This window comes from Clavelina lepadiformis, chromosome 9 (assembly GCF_947623445.1).
Source record: "Clavelina lepadiformis chromosome 9, kaClaLepa1.1, whole genome shotgun sequence".
Lineage (NCBI taxonomy): Eukaryota > Metazoa > Chordata > Ascidiacea > Aplousobranchia > Clavelinidae > Clavelina > Clavelina lepadiformis.
In genome coordinates this window covers 933,150-948,649 of record NC_135248.1, presented here as the reverse complement: position 1 = coordinate 948,649, position 15,500 = coordinate 933,150, and the positions used below count along the sequence as shown (strand labels likewise).

Below are 15,500 nucleotides of genomic sequence, written 5' to 3'. Positions count from 1 at the left end.
TAGCTGTTATGAAGGAGTATAACATGCGTCGGCACTTCGAAACAATGCACCGCGATAAATATGATGCTTACCGAGCAAAGTAAGAGAAGAAAAAGTTAAACAACTGAAATCAGCATTTTGCAAACAAAGAAGTTTCTTTACCAATATTAATCAGTCCAACGAAGATTCTGTAAAAACGAGTTTTGTTATCAGTGAAATGATAGCAAAGTCATCACGGCCCTTTACCGAGGGTTTGTTCATAAAAGAATGCCTTGTAAAAGCAAGTGACATTTTATTTCCAGGTAAAAAAATACTGTTTGAAGGCATAAGCTTATCCCCAAATACAGTTGTAAGTAGGGTCACAGATTTAGCTGCAAATGTGGAGAAACAATTAGTTGCGACGGTAAAAGACTTCGAAGCATTTTCGATTGTCCTTGATGAGAGCACAGATGTGTCCGACTCTACATCATGTAGACTCTAGCCTACATCATCAACAGCAATGGGCTGCCCATGTCTTTAAGTTGAAAATCTCCCTTTAAAAGTTTTTTGTAAACATTAAGTGGACGAGTCAAGTCAGTTTAGTTCGCCAAAAGGGCTGTTTATTTGTCGGTGACCAAACTAGGTCTGGGTGACGTCACAGAAGCCACGTGACTCATGGTAAGGGAAAACCCCGTAACGGTACAGTTGCTCCGCAAAATTTGCACAAGATCAATAAATGACGCCAAGTTTCGTTAAACTCTGCTCACAAGATGTTGTAAACAACAGGGCAGATTTTGAAATATGCTCAATTCTACCAAGACCGTGAAAGCTCAAGGTAGCCTGATTCCGGGTTGGTATGGATTGATAGCGGAGTATTGGGTTGAGTGCTATAAATAGCAACAGAACTACAGGAAGTGGTGATTAAGTCATTTTCAAAAATAAGTGCTGAATACAAGAAGCCTAATTATGGGTCAAAATTGAACACGAAGTGCTGGAGTGCACGAGAAACCCGAAATCCAGGATAACTTGACGAAGCAGCAGCAGCAGGGAGAATACGAGGATGAGGAGGCGTCGAAGCCGAACCGGCGATTTTAATGTTGGTTATTTCTTTGACAAGGAATCCAAGATGTGATTGATCCAACTGCGCGCTCGAGATCGCAAGCGACAATGACGTCAACTGAAGCCAGAATCGTTACCTAATTGGTTGCTGCGTGCCTGTTGCCGCCATTTTGTTGCAAATTCAATATACAACATGTTTTGTTGTCGTCGTTTTAACATCTATTATCACGCTTTTATGACGTTCGATAGCGCCAGGCTCAAATAGTCACGTATTTAATTATCAGTGCAGTAAAAAAATATGGTGTAGCTTTTTAGCAAATCGTGAAATGTGTCTATAAACTGATGATGTCAAACGCTTCACTGTTTCCGGAGATGAATTTATAGTGCAAGTAATCCATATATAACCAGCTGTATGCGTGATGTGTGCTCGTGTTCTATTTTTCGCGGAGAAACTGCAGTTTAAAGAAGTTCGTTGATCGTTGGATATGTTCCAGAATTGTAGAAACAATGTTATGAAGAGACTGAACAAATCGTCTTTACCTGTTGAAAGAGTTCAGTTGTGTTGCCCTCAGGTTATTTTCAATCAGTGCCAAAAGAATAATCATGGGAAAAATCTTATATAAAAGCAAACGACCGTTAAAAATTGCGATATTGGGCGCTGGAAATGTGGGTAAGACAAGCATAGCTTTACAGTCCATAACAGAAACAAGAGTTGATACGTAAGTCAGTTGACTTTAGACAACTTATTTGTATTTTTTCTCAATTTTTTATAAAAATATATATCAACTACAAATTGGTAAAAAGGTGTAACTCTAATATTTTATTCTCGTCATATTGCTTATAACCTACTATGTTGTATTTAAATAGATGTCTATGAGAATATAAAGCGTGATTAGACATAAAACCCTTCAAAATAAACATTTTGAGAAAAGCGAGCTAAGATTTAATGTTGGTTACATAAAAAATTTACTCTTGAGCTGTCGTGTAGTTAATCGCTATCGAACTAAACTAAAGAATCTAGTGATCGGTCAACTCATTATGAACTTGACATCGAAAGAAAAATACAAGAAGTAGCCTATAATGAATGAATGATACAACACCTTTATTTCTTAAATTTCCGAATCGGCATAATTGTGAGAAGGGATCGCTTTTATACCAACATGTTCCGTTCCCAAAACCCAGTAATTGCTGAATGAGTTGTGGCGTGATATTATTTTTGTTAAACTTTGGTTCGTTTTTATTCTTAGAGGTCCAACCACCATTGAAGACATTTACCGAAAGGACATGTTCGTCAGAGTAAATGATCCCCAGGTTGTTGAAGCGATTGAGGAGCGCATGAAGAACTTCGCCGACGACAGTCAAGTAAGCTTGGTCGTATTTTAACATTTATGGTACTTTGCTTGTTCTTGGGCAACTGCGTGATGTGACATGAAACATTTGTGACTTTGATTAAAACGTTATTTGTATAAAATCACACTTGTACGTCATAGCATTGGTCGACACCAATCGTCCAACTCTCTACATTGCTTGATATCTGCGTTGTTTTCTTACTCTTTCTCATAGACATCATTTCCATGCATCCATATATAATCTAAACCATGACCTTATGTCTTTGTTGTGCTTTTGCATTCGAATCTTTCTCATTGCTTATAGGAAGCGAGTTGGTGTAACTGAATGTAACCATCTTCTGCAGATTGCTTTATGTGTGATCATTAAGAAATATCAGCTGACATGACAGCTAATAAACTAAACGCTGAAATAGGTAGTTGTTGAACATAGGCTTCTTACTATTTCTTGGATATTGCTTAGATATTGATATTATTATTATTTTATTATGATTGATTTATTACTATTGTTTGGATATTGCTTACTGCTTAGAGCAAACTTCACTTGCTTTCAAATCTAATTTGAAATGATTATTTTAAAGGGGGTGTTAGAACGCCTCGACCGCGGTTCCACCACGTTCAAAGACGAATTTTACAGAACAGCCGAGTTGAAGGTGTCGTTGGAACTAATTGATACTGCGGGGTAAAAAATGTTATTGAGTTTAAACTTTACTAAGCGTTAATCCAACAATGATATTTTTGCGTATTTTCTGCTTTATACATTTTATTAATTTCATGTTGGCGCGCAATGGAGGCAGGTGTAACTGTTCTGCCTAAGTTATATATTGTTTTGGGGATTAAACTGTTGAAAACTTTGAATTTAATAGAATGGTATCAACAAACAAAACACTGTAAACAAACACGGCCCTGTTTTGAAAAGTGATCCGTGTTTGTTTACAGCGATTCCTGATTGATCTTTTTCGGTCCCAGGATAAAGCTCATGATACCTTACTATGTCTACCGTGCATTTTACAACCATTCAATGCAGCGTTATGTAGTGTAGCCATTGTAGTGTGGTTGGTGTATTGTAAAATATAACGTCTAACAATTCTAGGTTTAAAGGACCTGCCGTGGCCAAAGTTACTCCACGAAGAAGTTTCTTTGGAAGATTTTCCAACAAGAAAGTCACCGACGGTACTCATAGGTACGTGATACGGTACCAATAACCAATAATAGAACAGTTAAAGCAAATGCACATCAGCTGTCAATCTTGCCACAGGTTGAATGCTAATAACGATTATGCTGCCCGATGGTAGCCTTAGGTTGGGGGGAGGGTGCTGCGAGACGATATTTGGTGCGACTAGAGTTTGGAGGCCCCCTAAATGACCGAAGACGTAGCAATGCTATCGTAGTGGGGGTCCACTCCATGCTTTCTTCGGAAAATTTTGAATTTACCTGGTCTAAAATGCATAAAGTGTTAATTTTCTTTCAAAAAACTCCTGTCCTGAAAAAGTGCGAATAGTTAACAGTAATATTCGTTTGCAATGGCTGTTTTTTTTAGAGCGCGTTGTACTGAAACAGGGGCCCTCTTGGCGGGGTTCACGCTGAAGCAATTACTGCTGCTACCGATCATTGCCGTCGATTTAGTTCAAAGATAACAGGACGGTTGGGTGCTAATGTTGGAGCACAATCGCGCCTTTTTGGAATTTCAAACCCTTTCAAATGATGAAGAAAACATTTTGGTGTTGCTCGGATTAGTTCAGATTTACAAAGTGTGGCGAGTTTACTGTGGATACGTTTCACTGATATTAGCTCAGTTTAGTCTAAAATATGGGGCATCGTGAAAAGATGTTATAGATGATGAAATTGAGAAGTATTTATGCGTTTCATGTTGTTCTCATTGTAAATGTTTTGTGGTTACGCTTGAAAATACGCCACTATCACTTTTTTCTGCTTGCTACCCTGGTAATAGACATCAAATAAACTTGTTTTTCCAACGCACGAGATTGTTGAACTAAAACGGATATTTTGTAATCAGAAACCTATTGACATATTTTTACCATTTCATTAAAGCATTCTTGTATTTTACCGGCTCAACAGTGCGCAAGGACAGTCGCAGAATCATCTCTCGTTGGGTGATTTGAGCTTACTCGCAAGACATGAAGCGTGCATGAGGTCGTGCGATGGCGTTGTACTGGTCTACAACGTTTTCAACCCAAACTCATTTTCTGTTGCAAGACAAATTCGAAATCACCTCATCAAAATACGTACAAAGCATGGCGCCGGCACGACACCACGCGGAAGACCTTTCCCTCCAAAAATATTCGCAAGAGGGAAATGCTGCGTGGCGTTATGCGTAAACAAAGAAGTGGCGGCGACTGCAGACCCGATTCCGCCCATCTATCTAATCGGGACTCATTCAGTAAGTGTGAAAATGATATCGCTACCACGCATTCTTCAGTGCACCGCTATTAAGGCGGTGTAACACTTTCCATTGTTTTTCTGCGTTTAACTAGAGCTCATTATATAGACTTCAAAATAGGCCAAGCTGAAATCGATGAAGGCAAACAGGAATATTTGTTGTTTTCTAATGCCGTTGGTTTAATCTTCCCGCAGGATGTTCGCAGGGAATACATGGCCTCGGAGAAGGTTTCCAGAATGTACGACGTAAGCTTCCTGCGCGAACCTGGTATAAACATCAATAATGCCACCACTAAAAAGAAAGCAGCGAAATCTCTCACTTTGGGGCGAACTGCAATTTATCCCCATGACGTATACCCTGTCATAAGTGATTGGAGAGAATGCGCAGGATTCGCTGAGATCACGTCCCGCGATCACAACTTGGTGCAACAGATATTTGAGCAACTCACTCTCGCCGTTCTCACCGCGTGACGTTCCCCGCTGCGCCGCGTTTAACTTATATTTATATGTCAATGTACATTTATGAGTGATTGTGAGGTTCAATGATACGCTTCGATCTTAACATTTCTTCAAAGTTTGCATGATTGTCACATCTGGGAAGCAAACAAAGCCTATTGTTTTCGAAAATGATCACGTGATTCGTTTTGAGGGATTCATTTGGAAACTGGAATGTTCCTTTGTATCTTCTTCATTTCTTTTTAAATCGTTTTCAAATTTTACTTGTTCGTTAGTAAAAATAGCTAACCGTATTAACCCGTATTATAGTGAATAAGGCCTGGATTGAACCGGAAAAGAGGGCGTTCTCAAGGGAGCCGGCCAAAGAGCCTGTAGTTTTGAGCAGTTTTGAAAGGGCAACACGGCCATTGTGACAAAAATATGATCACACGCACTCAAATATCGGGGAAAAAACAGAAAAACCTCACGAGCTTAAAACCTGGGAGATATTAACCATACTGTGGTGCTACAACGATGGAAGGTTAGCACAGCCATCAAACCCAAATCTTACTACCGGGTTGTAGGCATTTATAACATGGGGTAGTTGGGTTACATGTAACAAGAGATTGAGAACTCCTACATTAACAACAACATATGCAGGAAACTTCCTTTCCACAAAGAACAGGGTCTAACATGTATTCCAAAGCTCAATTTTAGAAATAAATATAAACCGAAGTATTGATACTTACATCCTGACAAGGTATCTGAGACGAGCTGCTTCTTTCCACTTCACCATTAATACTTGTTATTGATGAAAACATCTTAACTTCATAGCCTGTGTATGCTGTCGTCTGTTAGATCGGGGAAGCTTTGTTCCCACTTTCTTTCACTTTAAAAGTCTAAATATGATAGTCTACAGGTCATTCATAGTATTTCTAAAAAGACATAACATTCAATTACTTTAAGTCTACACTCTACATCTCCATCTACATACTGTGTTGTCAACATGTATAGCCACGCTTTCAAAATGACCCTCAGAGTGTATCCATTCGGCAAGGAGTTCATTGATGAAAACTTCTCCATCAAAACTTGGTTGCACAGCTTCTGATCATAAATCATAGGTTTGTATTGTGTGCATATGCATTCATGCATGTATGTTAACGCAGTGTATCTGTGATCTTACTTGATTAGCAACTGCATTTGTTGGTTCACTTTGTACTCCACTGTTATGGACAATCAAGGATATTGTGCACTTATTGCCAGGCATAGTAGATAACAAAGTTTAGGAAGCACTAAAATGTACAAAAATGTTAGTTGTGATGGAGAGCTCCACGCCAGGTCAAATATTTTATTGAGTTCATTTGAGTTTTGTTTGACAGTTGACAAAGAAGTTTTGGGTCTAGTATACAAGTGAACAACTACAGGATGCCTATGGATACTAAGCCTCAGGTACTCAAATTGTGACGTCATCTGTTCGTGCACTTGTATACTACACTAGAAGTTTTTCACTGAATCTGGATCTATGTTAATAGAAATTCCAAAATAATCAACATCTTGTACATTTCAGTAATACTGGACAATTCAGAGATCAACCCTGGCCCGGTACCATAGTTTTAAATAACCAGAAATTGCAATTAGACTACAAAGCACCAAACGTTTTTGTCATCCTTTTACTTACTCCTTATGTGATTTAAGCTGGATGTTGGCTGACCACCACCGGCATAGCTATGAGCCCTCACAGTGACATCTCCTTTGGTGTCAATTCTTCAATTTTGTATGATGCACTTTCACCAGAGTATGACTGATTGTATGATATCATATTAACATCACCACTTGAAATGTGCAATGTCCCATTTTATCCCTATATTATTTTTAGAAAAATTTATCGATTTACAGACTTAATCCACAAAATGATTCTTCAAGTAAATACAGAAATATAATGTTGTTAAAATCTCTTTAACAAAACATATATCATGCAAACTAACATGCAAGCATGTTCAATTCACTACATTTTTGGTATCCACATATGTACAGATTTTTTTCTCCCTTCAAATTCAGATAGGCTGCTCGGCCTATCCCTTTGGCCAAGACGCCAATGCCAACAACGGCAAACTCACCGGTACTGAAACAATATCTTAACCAGTGGTTCCCAACCAACCTGTCATGGTTCGTGGCCCCCTTACAATGACCCTCAAAATCCGTGTCCCCCTGCTCATCCGTAAAAAATGTAGATTGTTGATTGAAAAAAAAACTTTTTACTTCACTACTGCGTGTGTAGTAACCTTTGTGCAACAAGCACTGCTTGCTAGTAGCTAACAAGTGCTTCCGGGTACAGAGAACCAGAGATTAAAAAACGTGAGAAACTTGAATTGTCCCAGTTTGCCTCTTCTTCCCTACTACATCATAGCTCACTGGTGAGGCCTCTGCTCGTGGCCTCTGGAGAACGTAACGAACCATTGGCGCCTACTTGAGAAATCCTGATCCAAACACTCGTTTACAAGATGAACTGTAAACCTGGGTAAGTCCCTGTTATGAAAATAAACTATCAGCTGGTGACTAAAATATTATTTTGGCTGCTTTAAATATCTTCGAAAAGTAGATGTAATAAAGATACTGTACATGAAAATACAAGTTGAGTTTGAATAAATAAGCCCGTATAAAACTGATTCGATTCAAGTTTGCTTATTGCGAACTAAGCCGGTTGAAAGGACGAATTGCTACTTACCAGTACGTAGATTGCCATGTGATGAAGACACCTGAATCTGATCAAACTGAAATTAACGCAATGAAGGCGCTGTCTTAATCTGCACAGTTGTCACTTGACTCCATCTGACACCAGAAGTTGCTTACAAGTCCAACGTTCGCACATATATTTGCGGTATAGACTGAATTTTATTGCAACATTCAAGCTGAAGTCTGAATGAATAAAAAGGGCAAGATAGACGTAGAATTAAGAGCCTTTCTGCATTAGTTGTATTATTAGCAATTACCTGTACTTGGTACTTGTATTCAAATTCCTCTCTACATAAACTGTATTAAAATAGTTAATAATCAAGGAACAAATTTTAAACAACAAATGATTTTTATGTTAACCCTCGAAAATACAAATAAAAGCATGAATGTTAAGAGACGGATACCATATTACCAGAGCGACCAACAACGCTTCGAATGAGATTCAGGAATTGACTTGTTCAAAATGAATTCTGAAAACTGTCTAAAGTGGAATCCAAAAGAACTGGAAAGTAAAGTACGGAAAGTTGTTGATGGTATCGTGTGGATAAAAGGTAATAAGTTTAGCCAATGTGCAGTTTTATATTGTAAAACCTGCGCATTTTTTTAGATCTAAATTGGTTTTGTGTTGGAAGATTGGTTATCCATTTAACCGTAAGCTGTCCTTTCGCATGACGTTATGATTAATGTTGTTGCAGTGGTTGCTCTGGGGAACACTGGAACCGGGAAAACGTGTTTGATAAAACACTTCTGTGAAAGCAAGTTCAGCAACTGCTACCACGCTACAGTTGGTGTTGATTACGGTTTCAAAATACAAACCGTGAAAGGAATTCCACTCAGGGTAAAATTATTACTTACACTCATATTTTTCTCATCAAATAAAAAACGAATTAAATTATTTAATTTTAAAACGACACTCAGATTATGCCCGACATGGGCATACAACCTGATACAATGATACATATTATTAGTCATTGTAAGTTTAATATCCAGATTCCACGAACAAAGTTTTGTCAAAAACCAGTCTCACCGGGCAAACCTTACCGTTTTGCACGGTATGTAGCATTGTGGCTACGCTGAGCAAAAAACTTCAAGTACAGTATTATCCTTTGCGGTTGATAGCGGGTAATTAATGTAATTGTTCGACAGGTACACTTATGGGACTTCTCAGGAGACAGCCAATATTATGACATCAGATCGGAGCTTTATTCCGGAACAGACGCCTGTTTTCTTGTCTTTGACGTCACCAACCAGGCATCGTTTCAAAGTTTAGGTGAGAAGCAAGCAACAAACTGAAGACTTAAAGTTTTGTGGAAAGTTTTACCAGCTTTTCATCTCTGTATAGACGGGTGGTTACGAGAGACAGGAAGATTTGGTGCTCTGAACTCGGTAGTTGTGGTCGTGGGGAACAAAGCAGACCTCAGATCAAACGTAAGATTGATGTTCTGTCCTGATTTTATCCTCACATTGCAGCCCCATTGATGAACTCCGTTGTCTAACGCAAAGTGTTTTGCTGATGTTTTCGCAGAAGAATTGCGTGAGTGCAGCCGAGGCGAGGAAATGGGCGAGCACACACAAGCTGCAATATTTCGAGACTTCAGCTTTTAGTGGAGATGGTGTCAGCAAACTTTTCGAAGAACTTCTCGGCGCTGTCGTCTCCGCCAAGAAAATTAATTTAAGGCCTGCCACTTCATCATGACGTCACTGTTTGAAATGAGCGACATACGAACCAATCTCGACGTGACACATCAGACGTGATGACGTGCGTGATTACAAACTGCATGTGAATTTTCTACCAAGTTATTTATGATCAAATTTCCCTTCCGTAATAAATGAAATCATCAGCCTTGAAAAAGCTAATTATTTCCCTTTGTAATCGAGATACGATTACTGCACAACACGTTATTTTGTGCTCACACTTTACTCAAAATGACGTCACCAATTACTTTGGAAAACCGCATGCGAATGTGACGTTTCGCCATCACAGATAATGTCTCGGTTTAATCTAAACACCATTATTCGTGCCAGATAAGCTACGATGCAATGGTTTTCCAGATCTCGGGAAAGAATGAGCTTCGAGGTAACTTAAGTGCGAGACATTCGCGGAATAAACTTACTGTATTGTCAATGAAACCAGCCTTTTATTGTTAAATGGCGGCCCTCACAACACGAGTCGGCTAACCTTGCAAATACAAAGTAAGCATTTATGAATAAAAGTTTTATTCACAATAAGGAAAATAAAGGAAAACAAAAAAAAAGGAAAATGTTGGCAGAGATTTTAACACGATGCTGTGCCGCCAAATGCGTCTTCGTGCTAAGCACTGTACAATACGTGAGGTCCTCCTATGATTAACTTGATGATGGTGGCGTCGGCAATCTGGAGGACTGATTCGACTATAACAACAACAAAAAAGATCTATAGGTTAGGCAAAAATTCCAAAATCTTTAGTAAAGTTTCAGAGGTTATGTTGAGCGTTGCCAGTTATGGACTATTTGGAAGATTAGAAAGAAGTTTAAGAAATCTGCATCGTTTATTTTTTACCGATATGTTATTTTCAACTACACTGGACTTGATAGCTTAAAGCTAGGGCTGAAACGAACTAACTTGAACGAGCTGCGGATTCATGCGACTACGCCTTGACTACCTTAATCTTAAGTGGACTGGCATTGATTAGAACTGCAAAGCTATGCTATTTCGTTGATCAAAGCAGACAGATTACATTGATGAAAAATGGGCATTAACACTTCAACATAACCTCTGTATTGCGTCACAGTATATCATTGTTTCATGGAGAAGTGAGAGGTCTATCAGCTCGCCAGTTTGGTTTAACTTGTTACGAATCAAGTCACAAAATGAGAATAGTCTTGGTCGAGCTCACTTCAAACTAATAGGGGTGGCGCTACAGCCCTATTGTGACGAGATTAATTACCATTGTGACGTCAAGACCTCCTTTGACCTTCCAACGGCAGCAGCACACGATGTCACGTGAGGTGTTAGGGGTCAAAAGGGGACAACAAAAGAGAAAACTAACTTTGGCTGTTATGCTACATCTATCACTTTATACAAGCATGGTTATCTTAAACGAAATCTTGTTTCACGGCTATTTAAGATTTTACAAACTATCGTGTTGAACTGAAAACGATTGAGCTAACTTATTTAACTGAACTAGCAAAAGGGGGTGCAGCCCAACTGATGAACAACTCCTCTTTCTTTCCCAAAGTTGGGGCTGTGTGGAAAGTAAAAAGATTTCTGTTTGAAAGAGAAATCCAACGAAAGCAGACAGCATTGAAATAAAACGTCACAATTAACAGAGGAGATTGGATTTTATCAAACTACCAATGGACGACAGCATCAATTGAAGTTGGTATTTTGGTTAAATTTTACAAGTCTTGTTAAAAATTCAAATATTCCTGGTGTCTAAATTTTCTTATTTAAAGGTTTATTAAAATTTCCTACTGGGAATAAGCACTAGGAAACACACTAGTCATGCTAAAAACTAATCACAAAAATGCCAAGCAATGCAAGTAATTTTAACTCTATCAAACAAGTGATCCAAGTTGTGAGCATCACATATGACTCACCTTTAGCATTTAATAGTCGTGGTAACCCTGGTAGGCACCGTGGAAGTTTCCACGGCTACCGTACCAGTTAGTACGGTTTGTATGAGGCTTGTCCCCCCATCCGTCCCCTCGGGACCTTCCCGCCTGCTCCCCCCTGCCCTGTGGATCAAAAGAAGAACAATTAAGCTTAATGAAGTTTTCTCTTTACCTGATGGCTAGCACGAAAAGCTGATTGGGCTGAACAAGAACAGGTTTGTTCATCTAATACCACCACGTGGGTGATGGAAATAAAATAGCCAGCCCAATCAGCTTCAAGTAGTAATTAGAGAAAGTCAGACTACTGATTACAAAAAGCCGTAGACATTTCATTTTGCTTTATATGACATCGCTGTATATTACAGATGTTAAATTATTACCAATGACAAAATATTATCTCAGAATTAATTGCTACAGTTTGAATTTAAATCCATTTAAAATATACCACGATGGGGTTTTTGCACAGTGACAATTACATTGCAATTAATCACACGATGAGTTAACAGCAGCACTGGAAAAAACGGGCTCTAAACTCACTAACATGACTTTACAATAGATAGATTTTAAGTGCGTTTATATTCCAGTGCTGCTGGTAAATTGGAGCTGCAAGAAAGAGATTAAGGAAGCAACTAAGAAAGTGGGCGGCTCACTTTCGCGGTCTTACCTCCGCCACCATACGCACCACTGTAGTTGCCATAGTTACCGTAACCTGGCTGTGGGTAGTTGCTGCCAAAGCCAAACCCACCAAAGTCATTATAACCACCACCCCCATAACCACCGTAACTGGGGCCGCCATAACCTGCAAGAAAACAAGCGAGTTACTTTCAAATCTGGACTCAGTAAAGTCATGAAAACACTGAGTATCTGGGCTCATAGCGATGCGGTTGTTATCGTCACATACATTCAGACAGGGATAACTTTTTGTAATCACAGCCTATGTTATTTTTATGACTTTTAATTTCAAAAAACTCACCGCCACCCCCTCCGTACGGGAAACCAAACCCTAAGAATAAAAAAATCGCATTATATTTGTGGTAAGTTTGGTGATTGACAATGAAACCCAACGATGCGGAATTGCAAGCTCTTACCTCGGCCCATTCCACCTCCTCTTCCCATGAAACCTCCTCTGCCAGCCGGCCCTCTGTGGTCCGGGTTTTGTGCTGGTTTTACATCAAGCTGCGAACACATTGTTGTCACTATGCTTGCCGTTATAATAAGTGAAACACTTCTATGGTAGAACGATGTCAGCTCAATATTTTACCTTGCTGCCATCAACTTCATGATTCTTTTCATCACAGGCCAATTTTAGGACGCCATCTTTCTTGAAGGTGATAAAACAAAATCCTCGCTTTTTGTTGGTTTGTTTGTCAATCGGTCTTTCAAATAATTCAATCTGTGAAAGCAGTAAAGATAAGTACAAATAAAAAAGCATAAATTAGACGAGCATACCTCTCCAAACTGTGAGAAGTGTTCTTTTAGCTTTTCATTGTCGGTTTCCGGGTCTACTTTTCCAACGAACAGTTTTCCATCTTTTCTCTGGGCCTGAGCTCTCTTAGGATCAATTTTCCTTCCATCAAGATAGTGATTGGGCTCATCAATCACCTAAAACATATAAAATTTATATGAAGTGGAGTAACTAACTGGTAAAAGTCAAGTCATCTTCACAACCAAACCTTTTTAACAGACTCAGCATCAGCAAACAAAACAAAACCAAATCCTCGAGATCTTTCAGTTTTGCTGTCCTTCTTGATTGTACAATCTCGAACTTCTCCAAATTTCGCAAAATAATCTCTCAAACCAACTGTGAATAAAATGTTGCAAACGCGTCATTAGTCAAACATCTAACAGGATTATTGGAAACATAGAAATCATGTGCTTAACCAGCTCATTGCGAAGCTACAATATCATATATTAATCAGTCTGACGTACAATTTTTTAATCATTGCCGGTTTTCAGTTAACATAAAGGATGGGCCAGCGAAAAATACATAGATTTACTGCTTTTTCTAGTTGGAACACAGTAACGCAGTTAATGCCATCCTCGAAAGTGAAGATTAAGACATGTATATATGTCTAATAGCATAATATGTACCAGCAATGTTGGACATACTATACCAAAACAGTAACATGCATGAAAACTTACAAAACAATCATCTCTTTAGTGCAATAATCCTTATGTTTTGTACAAAACGCATAAATATTGATAAACGAGCTTCAGGATTTATAAAAAAAAGTATCTACTGGAACAGTATTTTCACTTGACTGGCCCATCCCTTATAAGCTTTTGAATAATGTCCTAAGAATACTTACAAGTCTCAGTATCCCAGGATAGGCCACCGACAAACATTTTTCTGAAAAAAGAACAAACTTCAATTTGTGGTCATTATGATGAAGAAAATAGCTCTTTAACATAATTTAGCTCAGACTTGAATTGGCAACATATTTCTGCCATAGTTTACTGACAGCAGGCTACTGCCACCATGACAAAATCAGACGCAAATTACCAAATTATCCATCATTGCAACATGCAAAGCTTATGGTTGGCTGTGTTTTGTAAGGTTTGAATAACTTTAGTTTCTTATACACCCTTGCATTGAAAAATACAACAGACCAGAGATAGTCAATTCATTAAGGTTATACACACAGATTGTGGTATAAAAGCTAAGTTTACGACCATGTTAATTTCGGTAGTTCCATCTATGCAAATCTCATTAAAAGACAACACGTGCAAGAGGCAGTAAGGGTAAGCCGGACAGCAGAGTATGGCAGTTTGCAACTAGATCTCAGGATATGCAAAATCCCGGTGTACCAAGCAGCACGTGTTGTGTGCTGCGAGGTACGACCTTTTACAACAGAAAACGGAGCGAAAATTAATGTCGTCTTTTTAGAGAGATTACTTCACTCGTGGTGTGCAATACCGTTTTGGCAAAAAATCTCAATCTTATGTGCTCCAGCCATACTCTGCAGTTTGGTTAATAAACCTAGTAATGAAATCGTTAACTGTTAAAACTTACAATTCGTTATCATCAGTCGCATTTATAAGGCTTCCTTCTTCGGCTGGCTTTAAAGCTGCTGCTTCGGTATCAACAGGAGCTTCAACATTCTCGGCTTCGGCTTCCGTTCCCGCTCCGTCCCCGGCGGCGACTGCTTCAGTGGGTTCGGACGATTCACCATTCTGTTGTTCGGGATCGGGATTTGCTTCGGTGTTATCAACAGAATCGGATGCTTCTGTATCTTCGGTCTGTTCAGTAGTGGGTGGAACCTCTTCCGGAATTTCTTCTTGCGCTGATGCTTCGTTATTATTATCGTTGGTGCTCACTTGTTGTTCACTGTCCGCCATCTTTGCGAATGGGCAAAAAATTACAAGTTCGGTGAACGACTAGGCCTACTCTATACCACAGTTAATCACCAACCTAATTGCAAAAGTTACAATACAAGTAAGCATAAAACTATAAGTAGAAATACTTACTACCGGCAACCAAAGCAACTTAACACTAATACCACGATGCAAAGCGCACTCACCACGCGCTAGTGACAACTCAAACTGAACAAAAAAAATCCTGATTTTCACTCGTGGCACGTGATAACCATGCCGTTTCATCACATGACCAAAATTCTCGTCTTCGATTGGATAAAATTTGGCGCGCGCATGCGCAACAATCATTGTTCGTGATAAAAAAAAGAAGAAAAAAGATTTTCTAAGGATTAAGGTCGCTTCATTCAAGATGGCCGCCTGTTTTTGCTAGATCACCTGGATTTGGGCATCTGCAGTCTGGATTTCCTATTTCGTTTCATAAAGTCTGACTGATTTATTTTCGCAACTTTACTGTGCTGAAGGTCTTTGCGTTCGTGACGACTTTCGTGGTCTTAATCACGACAACAATTTCTTAATCATCGTCCACTGTTGTGACGTCATTGATTTAAACATTAATATCGTTTTCATCGCGCAGTACTTTCTAGCTTGACGTAGCTACCA

The 15,500-nt window shown here is 39.0% G+C and overlaps 3 protein-coding genes, 1 long non-coding RNA gene and 1 other non-coding gene across 15 annotated transcripts; 2 read left to right on the top strand and 3 right to left on the bottom strand.

Annotated features, from left to right (window-relative positions):
- The first annotated feature begins 386 nt into the window (after window positions 1-386).
- Window positions 387-5,522, top strand: LOC143470034 (uncharacterized). 2 transcript variants are annotated; one of them, XM_076967880.1, is made up of 6 exons: window positions 387-1,687; window positions 2,265-2,379; window positions 2,945-3,045; window positions 3,457-3,546; window positions 4,443-4,764; window positions 4,959-5,522. In XM_076967880.1, exons 2-6 carry the CDS (start codon window positions 2,302-2,304, stop codon window positions 5,232-5,234), a joined length of 867 nt encoding a protein of 288 aa, XP_076823995.1. In that variant the 5' UTR covers window positions 387-1,687; window positions 2,265-2,301; the 3' UTR covers window positions 5,235-5,522. The 2 variants fall into 2 exon arrangements, with proteins under 2 accessions (XP_076823995.1, XP_076823994.1); XM_076967879.1 differs by having other exon boundaries at window positions 387-1,736.
- LOC143470035 (uncharacterized) lies at window positions 3,563-7,102 on the bottom strand. Of its 3 annotated transcripts, none has more exons than XR_013119278.1 (5): window positions 6,877-7,102; window positions 6,382-6,490; window positions 6,193-6,302; window positions 5,948-6,111; window positions 3,563-3,802 (listed from the first exon to the last, which is right to left on the bottom strand). It is a non-coding gene; the product is annotated as an uncharacterized LOC143470035 (long non-coding RNA). The 3 variants fall into 3 exon arrangements; XR_013119280.1 differs by having other exon boundaries at window positions 5,948-6,097; XR_013119279.1 differs by having other exon boundaries at window positions 6,193-6,299.
- A 367-nt stretch (window positions 7,103-7,469) lies between these two features.
- On the top strand, window positions 7,470-9,774 carry LOC143470033 (dnaJ homolog subfamily C member 27-A-like). Of its 2 annotated transcripts, none has more exons than XM_076967877.1 (7): window positions 7,470-7,716; window positions 7,934-8,076; window positions 8,347-8,482; window positions 8,627-8,769; window positions 9,078-9,201; window positions 9,274-9,359; window positions 9,457-9,774. In XM_076967877.1, exons 3-7 carry the CDS (start codon window positions 8,395-8,397, stop codon window positions 9,625-9,627), a joined length of 612 nt encoding a protein of 203 aa, XP_076823992.1. In that variant the 5' UTR covers window positions 7,470-7,716; window positions 7,934-8,076; window positions 8,347-8,394; the 3' UTR covers window positions 9,628-9,774. The 2 variants fall into 2 exon arrangements, with proteins under 2 accessions (XP_076823992.1, XP_076823993.1); XM_076967878.1 differs by having other exon boundaries at window positions 7,927-8,076.
- Window positions 9,775-10,131: 357 nt separating this feature from the next.
- Window positions 10,132-15,038, bottom strand: LOC143470032 (RNA-binding protein Musashi homolog 2-like). Of its 7 annotated transcripts, none has more exons than XR_013119274.1 (10): window positions 14,539-15,038; window positions 13,835-13,875; window positions 13,199-13,326; window positions 12,975-13,127; window positions 12,787-12,918; window positions 12,614-12,701; window positions 12,499-12,528; window positions 12,176-12,324; window positions 10,859-11,648; window positions 10,132-10,322 (listed from the first exon to the last, which is right to left on the bottom strand). XR_013119274.1 is itself a non-coding variant. In XM_076967874.1 (10 exons), the coding sequence occupies exons 1-9, from the start codon at window positions 14,862-14,864 to the stop codon at window positions 11,520-11,522; spliced, it is 1,176 nt and encodes a 391-aa protein (XP_076823989.1). In that variant the 5' UTR covers window positions 14,865-15,038; the 3' UTR covers window positions 10,132-11,155; window positions 11,511-11,519. The 7 variants fall into 7 exon arrangements, 3 of the variants coding, with proteins under 3 accessions (XP_076823989.1, XP_076823988.1, XP_076823991.1); XR_013119276.1 differs by having other exon boundaries at window positions 10,132-11,155; window positions 11,511-11,648; window positions 12,190-12,324; window positions 14,539-15,036; XR_013119277.1 differs by having other exon boundaries at window positions 11,511-11,648; window positions 12,208-12,324; window positions 14,539-15,036.
- On the bottom strand, window positions 13,942-14,047 carry LOC143471469 (small nucleolar RNA SNORD16). Its single transcript, XR_013119557.1, has one exon. It is a non-coding gene; the product is annotated as a small nucleolar RNA SNORD16 (small nucleolar RNA).
- Window positions 15,039-15,500: the final 462 nt, after the last annotated feature.